Source organism: Elephantulus edwardii, unplaced genomic scaffold (assembly GCF_000299155.1).
Source record: "Elephantulus edwardii isolate Elephantulus edwardi_28Jun2011 unplaced genomic scaffold, EleEdw1.0 scaffold00028, whole genome shotgun sequence".
Classification (NCBI taxonomy): Eukaryota; Metazoa; Chordata; class Mammalia; order Macroscelidea; family Macroscelididae; genus Elephantulus; species Elephantulus edwardii.
In genome coordinates, this window is record NW_006399778.1 from 6926946 (window position 1) to 6937922 (window position 10977).

Consider the following 10977-nt stretch of genomic DNA (forward strand, 5'->3'; position numbering starts at 1 on the left):
ATACACTATGTACCTGTCACCACTTTCAAAAATCTACAGACCGTCAATGTGGATGAAAACTAAACAAATAAAGTTATAAAACTGTCAAAAAAAAAAAAAAGGACAAATCCTGCATGGTGCCACTGTTGTGAAACAGAACTGACCTTGGTGTTGGGGAGAGACTGAGAGGGATGGGTTCAATAATGTATACTACATTGAAACAGATGAGGGAGAAAACTGTTTAAAAAGGATATGTGATTAGGTATTTTTGTCGTGACAGGAGTCTAGAGCGAAGGCTACATGGTGGAGTGGACCTGGGGGAGGATTTATAAAACAGTGAAAGAATTTTTCTTTTACTTTTCCAAGAGGGTAGTGTACTAGGGGGGAGGGTTGGGAGGGGAGAAAAGTACAACACTGAATGAATGGAAATCCAGAGTCTCTAAATTTTTACTGAAATTAATAAACTTAAATTTAAAAAAAAGAAGAAGAAGAAAGATTGAAACTTCAATTACTTCATCTAACTTGGATCCACAGTCAATACCTTTGGTACCTGCAGTCAGGAGATCAGGAGACATATTGTGCTGAGAAAGTCTGCAGTCAAGGACCTCTCCAAATTAATGATATCAGTTTGAAGACTTAAGGTGCCCCTGATTCAGGCCATGGTCTATTATTATTATTATTATTATTATTATTATTATTATTATTTTTGTGTGCGTGTACCGTCAAATCAGATCTGACTGGTACAGGAGGAGATTGTCCCTCCTTACCCGGCAGAGCATCTGGTGGATTCGAACTGTTCGCCTCTGGGATTGTAGTTGCAGCTCCTTGCCACTAGGCCACCAGAGCTCCCCTGCCATGGTCTTTTTAGTCACTTGTTATGTATCTGAAAGATGGACAGTGAATAAGGATGATAAAAGAATTATTGTCTTTGTACTGTGGTATTAGAGAAGAGTGCTAAATATCTCATGGACTGCCAAAAAAACCCAGATATGTCTTGGAGAAAGTACAGCCAGTTTTCCTTTGAGGCAAAAATGACAAAGCTTCATCTCATAGACTTTGGGCATGTTGCTAGGAGAGGCTAGTCCTTGGAGAGGGACATCATGCTTGGGAAGGTGGAGGGTCAGTGCAAGAGAGGAAGACCCTCAAGCAGATAGATTGACACAGTGATTGTAACAATGGACACAAGTGTGTCAGAGATGAAAAGGATGGCGCAGAATAGAACTGGATTCAGATCTGTAAGTCAGGTTTGACTTGTTGGTACCAAACAAAACAACACATTTATTTGGTAGAAGTTACAGTTCAGTGGTGATAAAAGCCACATAAACTGCATCCATCACACTGCAAGTGGACACTGTATGGGATTTTGCATTAGGCAGATTTGCACAGCAGCGTCAACTGTTTCAAAGCTTTCAATCGACCTTCTGAGTCTCAGGTTCTCACTTTGTCATGGGGCGATAATAATGCCTGCCTTACAGGACTCACAGCTGTCTCCCGTGGAATGGCTAGTGGACCTTGTGGTTAGTAGTCAAGTGCTATAACCATTGTGCCACCAGTACTCCTTCATAAGGAAAAAGGCTTGAAGACATATACAAAAATGGTACATTTTTATTGACTAGTGGTTATGTCAATAAATAGGGATTTTTTTTTTTGTTTGGTTGGGGGTTTTAATGAAATTTTTATTTTATAAATTTTCATTAAAATTAATAATAATTTTAAATAGAAAAAAATTTATTTTATACTGGTTTACTTGCAAAGTTCATATACATTTTTTTCACACCAAATCTTTCCCATTTACTAACCCACCTCTCCCTCCACCCATCAAATTGTGAGGCCCTGTGATTACTGACCCCCTACCCATCCTCTCCCCTCTGCTCCTGCCCCCCCTTAGATTGTCATGCACCAAATAGGTTTTATTTGTTGATATTTGTCTATAGTTTTTCACATGTTCTGTATTATGTTTATTTTGTGTTACTTTCAAAATGAGATTAATTTTAATATATTTATCATATAATGAAGTTATAAATTTGAAGTTATCTTGTATGTTTCAGTGTCTATATTTTTACCACAATTCTTTAAAAAGTGGGAAAATATTTTGCTTTTAAAAATATTTGTTGCTAAAACAGGTTCTCAGAGCTTTACTGTCCATGCACTCAGGTGATAAGCTTTGTCTCATACCTTGTTTTTCAGGTACAAGCCTGACCTAATTTGGTCTGATGGAGAATGGGAATGTCCTGATACTTACTGGAACTCTACAAATTTTCTTGCCTGGCTGTACAATGAGAGCCCTGTCAGGGTATGCAATTGTATGACTTACTTACTATTACAAAAGTCATTGTATTGGTTCTTATTTATTAATTATTATAAAAGAAGTATTGCTCCAGAGCCAAAATCTATAATAATAACAAGAATCAAATAACAGTAGTAATAAAGAGCAGTCTCAACATCACAGTAGTAGAAGGGGAGGATTAATAATAGGTAAACAAGCTCCATCCTTTTTTTAAAAAATAAAAACCCCTTTTATCTTTAATATGCATTGTGTTTCATGCATGTATGTTCTTTTTTTTTTATACAATTTTTTAATTTCTATTTCATTCATTTCTATTGTGAGGTCTGTCCCCCCTAGCTCAGGTTTCATTCTTGATTTTGACAAACATAGGTTTGGTTTAAGTATTATTGAGTGTTGTTGTATGCCATCAAGTTGGAACCAACTCGTAGCTGACCCTCCAGCAGGTTTTCAGAAGCTGTAAATCACAATAGAGAAGGTTGTCCATCTTTTTCCTGCAAAACAGCTGGTGAATTTGAATTATGTGCCTTTGGATTGGCAGTATAACTCCTTACCACTAAGCCACCAGAGCTCCCTAGCCAGGAGTAGTAGAGAAGAAATTGTATGTAGAATTTCTCAAACCACCATAAAGAAAATAAAGCAAAGGAAATAATTCGTCAATCACATAAATGTTATATGTAGGGAGACTACTCAAAATTAATAAACCATACAATCGAGTGATAAGAATAAAATGGCTGTATCTGTGACCTTATCTATTCTATGTTGATTATTCATTTCACTTCTCAAGGGAAAAATCTGTTTCCCTTATGTCCAGATTCTTGGGAGAACTTTCCTTACTCCTAACCCCATGCTCATTTTCAACACTACTGACCAGTATATAACAGCTACCTTTTCTTTCATAGGTTATATTTTGGTGCATTTTCAAAGTAACAGATATCTTAATCTTCATGTTAGAAAATTTGAAAGTGTTTATATGCATGTTCTAAATTTGTTGTGGATTTTGAAGAAAAAAATCTAAATCTGAAACCAGTTTGAACTGAGGTAACCTGATGGACGCATAAGCCTGAGGGGCTTTGTGGATAAATGTTAGAGACTGCAGCCATGTGATTAGTTAGGTACAGCAGAAATCATGAGGTGGCCTGGGTTCAGGCAGAGTCATTGTGACTTTGAGTCAACTTGAAGGTACCCAACAGCATTATCAGGCTGAGAAAATGAGAATAGAAAAAGGGACAGAGATCCAAGGTGACAAATAAAGGGTGGTCTTCTGGTACTTCCTGACCACATAGGGGCTTGGAGCTGCATAACATGTCCTGTTCCGGGGTCCTCATGCTGGGCTGCCCTAGACTTGGGCCTTGGAGACACTGTACCCGTGATTCCTCCCACTCTTCTGAATCTAGGAAAGAGTTTCTTGTGCATCTTAAAAGGGTTTTTTGAATTCATGGTAGGAAAGTGTACTGAGGAAAAAATTGGTTACTTTTGGTTAACAGGGAAGCCAGGTGGTTAAGGTGAGATCTCAGCTGTCCAGCTCAGAGGAAAAACTGAGGAGAGGCAGAGATGTTGTCACTTCCTGCTGACCTTCAGCCACTTTCCAACAGAACTTTCTGTTCCTCTCTTTGCATTCTGTCCAGAGAGAGCAGCACTCCCTGTGAGGCAGAAGGGTGAGGTCAGTTAGCAAAGGAGGCTCCTGCCCTTGATGCTCCTTCTGTCTGTGGGGTCATCACTGCTCCCACCAGCAGTTTCTCCAGGTCTTCACCTAGACATCATCGATTTAGTGCAGCCTTCCCTGGACACCCTGTCTAAGATTGCAGCATGACCTTGTCACACCATGTGACTTTGTCTGCCTTTTTTTTTCTTCCTTGTTTCCTGGTCTAACGTATTACAGACATTACTTACCCTGTTTAATGTCTTTCACTTTCACTAGTGTTCCAGCTATATGAGGGCAAAGGTTTTAGTCTTTTTACTGCTAATATATCCTCAGCTTTGAGAATAGTCTCTGGTTCCAGACATTTCACATCCTTTCCTGGGAGAAGTGGGAAACACTGATGAGTTAGGATCCTGCTTATTTTAATCCCTAACTGACCAGTTCTTGCTGAGAGACCATATTACTACTGTCCTCATATCTGTCTCCTCTGCCAGTCTGCGAGGGCTGTGTGAGCTTGATTTACCTGGGAGGCCCCCGTGCCTGTCACAGTGTAAGTCCTACCACACGCAGTTGCTGAGTAAATAATTGAGTGTTGAAGGGCTAGAATTTCTGCTCTCCCATTTTTCTCAAAGTGGCTTTTGCTTGTCTGTTCAAGTTAGGTACCCACAGAGCCAGATCATTTGATGTTCAGGATTACAGGCAAGTATTCAGGGGCCCTGAGTCATCTTGGGCTCTTTTTTTAAAAGAAATAAAATTTTTTATACTGGTTTACTTACAAAGTTTGTATACATTGCTTTTCATCCTGGATCTTTCCCATTTCCTTTACCCACCCCTCCCACCCCCATCAAATTGTATGATTCTGTAATTAACCACCTCCCCACCTTCACCCCTCTTCTTCCCCACCTTGGATCCTCATACACATTCTACAATAATAGTCTTATACAGTATTTGTCCTTATGGGACTGATTTAGTTCACTCAGCATAATGCTCTCCAGTCCCTTCCAAGTTAAGTAGTAATCTACAAAATCATTGGCATGCTGCACAGTATTCCATCGTGTGAATATACCATAATTTCTCAGTCCATTCAGTTGTGGTTGGACATTTGGGCTGTTTCCATGTTCTTGCAATTGTGAATAATGCTGCTATGAACATTGGTAAACAGGTGTCCATTTGTACTTCAGTTCTCATTTTCTCAGGGTATATTCCAGGCAGTGAAACAGCTGAGTCATAAGAAATTTCTATGTTTAGCTTTTTGAGCCAAACTGCCTTCCAGAGTGCTTGTACCATTTTATAATTCCACAGTGTATAAGAACTCCTATCTCACCACATCCTCTCCACCATTTACTATTTTCTGCCCTTTTAAACTTTACCACTGCTTCTGGGGTAAGATCCCATTGTGGTTTTGATGTGCATCTCTCTTACTGCCAGTGATTTTGAGCATTTCTTCATGTATCTGTTGGCCATCCGAATATCTTCTTCTATGAAAAGTCTTTCCAGAGTCTTTTGCCCATTTTGTAATAGTGTTGTCGGGCTTTTCCTTATAGAGGTCGTGTTGGTGTTATGTGCCATCAAGTTGCCTGCGACTCATAGCAACCTTATGTACAACAGCCCTAAACTCTACTCTATCCTGTGCCAGTCTTACTTTCTCTGACACACCTATCCCCATTGCCCCAGTCACTGAATCAACCCATTTCATCAAAGATCTTGGGCTGTTACCTCCACTCCTCCCAAGTATGATGTCCCTCTCCGAAGACTGGTCCCTCTTTGCAGTATGTCCACAGTTTGTCAGACAAAGCTTCAGAATCCTTGCCTCCAATGAGCAGCCTGCTCTCACCCTGTCTAGGATGAACTTGTTTGTTCTCTTAGCAGTCCATGGTATATTCAGTACTTTTCTTTAGCACTACAGCTCAAAGGCATCAGTTCTCCTTCTATCATCCCTAGTCATTGCCCAGCTTTCTGACACATAACAAGTAATTGCAAAGACTATGATAGCCTGTATCAGGTGCACTTTAGTCACTGGACTGACATCACTGCCCTTCAGTACCTTGGAGCAGTCTCTGACAGCAGACTTTACCAATGCAATTCATCTTTTAATTTCCTGGCTACAGGTACCAAGAGTTTAGATTGTGGAGCCAAGCAAACGAAAGATGTTAACAATCTCAATCTCTTCACCATCTATCATGATGCTGCCAATCAGCCCAGTGGTGAGAATCTTTGTTTTCTTGATGTTGAGTAAGATTCTGTAAACTTTTCATATGAGACCCTTATCTGAGATGGTATTGCCGAATTATTTTTCCCAATCAGTAGATTTTCTTTTCACTCTGTTGGAAAATGTTTTTGATGTGTACAGGGATTTAATCTTGAGAAGATCCCATTCATCAACTTTATCCTCTCCAGATGTGCATTTCTGGCTATATTTGGCAGCCATAGACTAGGTCATCTAAGCTTGATCCCAGTTTGTCTCTGATGAACTTTATGGTTTCGGGCTTTACTCCCAGGTCACTGATCCACTTTGGGTTGATTTTTATGTATGGTGTGAGATGTGGATCCTGTTTCGGCTTTCTGTAAGTAGCAGTTCAGTTTTGCCAGCACCATTTGTTGAAGAATCTTGGTCTCTTTTGCACAGTAATTACAAAGCAGCTGGAGTTTGCTTCTCCTTGTGTGGTGGTTTCTTCCCATTTGCACACTCACTGTGTAGACATATGAGGGCTACTGCAAGGATTTATTGAAACCTATTTTACAGTGTGTCTAGTGCTAAGCCCAGGAAATACATACTTGAGTAATATAATTTCTGGTGTCAGGGAACTACCAGTCTGAAGAGAAAGATGGGCATGTAAACATATTATATTGGCAATAAAATAGAAGTATGTCTGGGGTCTGCAGCAATTTGCAAACATTGATCAGAACACCAGGCATGCTGGATGCTGTAAAAAGAGCAAAGGCCACCTGGGGACAGCCACTAACCCTAAGGCCATACCACTCCAGTGGTTTGAATCCACCTCAGGAGAAGGGTGGGCAGTCTCTTCCCACAGGGGCTATATAGCCTTGGAAACCCAATGGAAGGTCATCCATGAGGCAGTACCAAGGAGGTATTTTAGTTTTGGTTTGGGCAGGTTTTTTTAACTATAGGAAGTATCCACTGACAGTATGAATGAACCTGAAATATTAGGGATTTTAAGGGGTTTTTTTTTCAATCTCCTTATTGCCATGATGAATAGAAAGTGTTTTTGGTTATTAACCTTGTATTCATCATCTTGTTAAAAAATATACTACAATGTTAATTAAGAAAGTCCAAGTAGTGAATTCTCATAGGTCACCTAAACTTTGAAGGAAGGGTTATTTGGTTGCTGACTCTTCTGTATCAGCCTAAAGAAAGTCAGGGCTACCTAATGGGAAGTCTTCCCGCTTACACCTGCCTAGTAGTCACCTCAGACAAGTCCTGTCCTCTGAATCTCCATTTCATCATAGAAAACCCACTGTTATCTAGTCAATTCCAATTTGTCACAGTACTGCATTGGATTGCCAAGGCTGCACAAGTTTACAGGAGAAAACTTTCTCCTGGTTTTCTCCCCTGAATTAATCAGTCGATTTGAACCACCATGACACCAAAGCTCATTAAGTGATGGTGCTGACATTTGATCGAGTTAATTACTTATTTGGGGCCTGGGGAGGGAAGACAAGATGTCTGGTGCACTGAAGGATGTTTAACAGAATCCTGAACCTATATCCATTTGTGATTGGAGCAGGGAAAGCATGGGGAAGCCCGAGTCTGACTTCTGCTAACTCCCTAAAGGGAACGATCCCCATCACAATACAAAACATCCACAGTACAAAACTGGTAGCCGCAAAGTCAGACATGGTCTCCCATGCTCCTGCAACCACTTTCACCAATTCCAATGGTAGTTTTACTAATAACTGGGTCTGAAATTCATTGCAGTGACACCACAGACTTAGCAGAACCATACTCATGATTGTTGGATTTGACTGTGGGGATTATTGAGGTCAGCAGGCCACAACTCAGGATAGCAATAAGGAACAGTATGCAGTCAATAACCATACAACCCCTCAGTCCTCCAGCAAGCTTGAGTAAAGCTCTGGCTTCAGTGGAATAGCAGTCCCAAGTCAGATATATCCAAATAAACTAGTTGTTGTTTTTGTTATGTGCTGTCAAGTCGCCTGCATCCTGCAGTGACCTTATGTACTACAGCACTGAAGCCTGCCCTGCTCTGAGCCCGTCTCAGTAATTCCAACACACCAACCCCCATTGCCCCAGTCACTGTATCAATCCATCTCATCCGGGGTCTTCCTTTTCTGTGCTGTCCCTCCACCCTGCCAAGCATGATGTTCTTCTCCAAGGACCGGTCTCTCCTGGCCACATGCCCAAAGTATGTGAGACGAAGTTTAAACGAGTAGCAGTTCCAAATCAGACCAGTATCACTGTGCTTCTCAGTCCAGACAACTTCTCATCCTCCAGCAAACTTGATCTGATCAAGTCCGCAAGTCACACTGCTGCTCTCACGTTGCTCTGCCTCTCCTCTGCCGAGGCTGCGTTGCTTTCTTGCGGCTGCCAGTCTGGGACTAACACAGCTGTTGAAGATGTAGGTGGCCCACGTCAGGCAGAGCTGAGGTAGAAGAACCAGGTTAATGTGCTTTCAGGCCAGATGGAGTTGAGGCAGCTAGCTAAACAACCGTCTAGAAAAGCCATTTTAAGCAACAGAAAGCCACCGCAGTTAGTAGACCCGCTACAACACACCATGAAATACAAATAACACCATTTCAATCATGACAACCAGAAATATCTGCAGCAGTGTCCCCTGAAGGGCAAATGTGCTCCTGGTTGGGAACCACTACTATAGATTGAGGATTCCTGGTGGTACAATGATGAGATACTTGCCTGCTAACCGGAAGGTCAGTGTTTTAACCCATTCTGTGACTGCACAGGGGAAAGACCTGGCAGTGTGCCCCATAAAAATCACAATCTAGGAAACCCCTTGAAAAAGTTCTTCCCTCTTCCCTGGAGTCACTGTGAGTGAAATCAGGTTAATGGCACACACCACCACCACCACCCTCCCTAGATGAAGTCTTTCCTTTGCCGCCACACAGACTCTTCGTCTATGAAAATCCTTTGATGAAGGAAGCTAAGTGTTTGTACTCTGAATGACCCAGTACACTTCCTTCCTTTAGGATCAGGTGGTGGTAAATGACCGTTGGGGTCAGAACTGTTCCTGTCACCATGGAGGGTTCTACAACTGTCAAGATAAGTATAAGCCACAGACCCTGCCAGATTTCAAGTGGGAGATGTGCACCTCCATTGACAAGTTGTCCTGGGGCTTTCGGCGCGACATGAAGCTGTCAGATATTGCAAGTGAAGAGGAAATCATTTCGGTAAGAGTTACACTATGGCAGCTTCTCTCAAACCAGCCTTTGAATCAAGAGCAGTGGAAACACTCAGGATCATTTTCAACTGGAAGTAGGTTTCTCTAATTGCAGACATAAAGATATAATTAAGAATGACCCTTTGGCCATTAACGGATTTTTGAGTGTAATTCTGGCTAAACTTTAGTAGGTTGAATGAAAAAAGTTCTCCTTTTAAAAAATTGCTGTATATAACTTTAATTTGACTGGCCTTCCTTGAAGTGCACATATTCTAGGTGACATGAGACACACGGCCCCGAAGCCTAGAAGAATACATCTCTTTACAACATGTTTTTCTGAAGGTGCAGTGAAGGAGCAGGAGAGCATCCTGAAATTCCCTAAAGCCCTTTCATCTCCTCAGGGTCTCACAGCAACAGCTCACAGCTGCCTCTCTGTTCCCGGCCTTCTCTGTGTTGCTCCACGTGATCCCTTCACAGCCAGGTGCCTCCTTTCTCAGGGTCCCCGGCCCCATGTGGTGCCTCTGTCACGGGACCCTGCCTTCCACTCCACAAAGCACCATCAGATGTACACTCTCACCTGCAGTCCCGGGTGACTTTCCTGCCCACAACCATTAACCCCCAGATTCAAGTTATTTCTTCATCTCGTAACATGGACTTTTCAGTTTTTTTCTAATGAGTATATTCTGTCTTCCTAATGACAAAAAAAAGGTACTCTTTTTAAAGGTGTGAAGAATATTTACAAAACAGGGAGAAAGCGCCCTGGATGCTCTTCTTTTCTCAATGTCTGTGTGTCTGAAGCACATTGTACTTGTCTCTCTGCTCTCTCCAGGAACTGGTTCAGACAGTAAGTTTTGGAGGCAACTACCTTCTCAACATTGGACCAACTAAAGATGGAATAATTGTTCCCATTTTCCAAGAAAGGCTGCTTGCTGTCGGGAAGTGGCTGAGCATCAATGGGGAGGCTATCTATGGCTCCAAGCCGTGGAGAGTGCAGTCAGAGAAGAAGAAGAATGGGACAACTGTGTGGTGAGTCTGCTGTTCTTTCTACTCTTAGTCCCTGTTAAGTGTAGGAACAAGACTGTCCTGACCTGTGACTTCCTTGAGTCCACATTGTACAAGCAAGGTCGCAAGTTGCCTTGAAGAAACCCCAGAGCTTGGGTTTTTGCCCTAAAATGTGTGTCACCAGTTGGATTGTTTCCATCAGGTTTTCTTTGACTAGTGAGGGAGGCTGAGGAAAGAGAGAGCTCTCCAGTACTGGTATAGTGCTTAAAAGATACCAACTGCTAACAAAAAGGTCAGTGTTCACACCCACCAGCTACTTCTTGGGAGAGAGATGAGGCAGTCTGCTTCCATAAAGATGTACAGCCTTGGAAAACCTACAGGCACTTCTGCACTGTCCAGTAGGGTCATTGGGAATTGGGATTGACTCGATGGCAGTGTGGTTTTTGTTAATGTTTAGGTACCATCTACAGTATGCCTCAAGTAAATGGCAAAACCATGATTCACACTTGAAAGTTTTTATCTTTGGCCTCCATCATTTCAATTATAAAATGTGGTGATGATATTCATTTCATAGGGTGGTGAAAATCAAATGAGATTAAAGCATTGGCTAGTGCCAGGCAGATAATGTTGTTGTTGTTGTTATGTGCCATCGAGTCGTTTCTGACTCATAGCAACCCTATGCACAACAGCTCTAA

At 41.8% G+C, this 10977-nt stretch overlaps 1 protein-coding gene across 1 annotated transcript in view; it reads left to right on the forward strand.

Moving 5' to 3' along the window:
* Window positions 1-10977, forward strand: part of FUCA1 (fucosidase, alpha-L- 1, tissue) — a 30544-nt gene that overhangs the window by 17064 nt on the left and 2503 nt on the right. The window contains exons 4-6 of the mRNA XM_006883660.1: window positions 2167-2272; window positions 9090-9290; window positions 10110-10306. Coding sequence (XP_006883722.1) covers window positions 2167-2272; window positions 9090-9290; window positions 10110-10306 — 504 coding nt within the window. The remainder of the gene's footprint in view (window positions 1-2166; window positions 2273-9089; window positions 9291-10109; window positions 10307-10977) is intronic.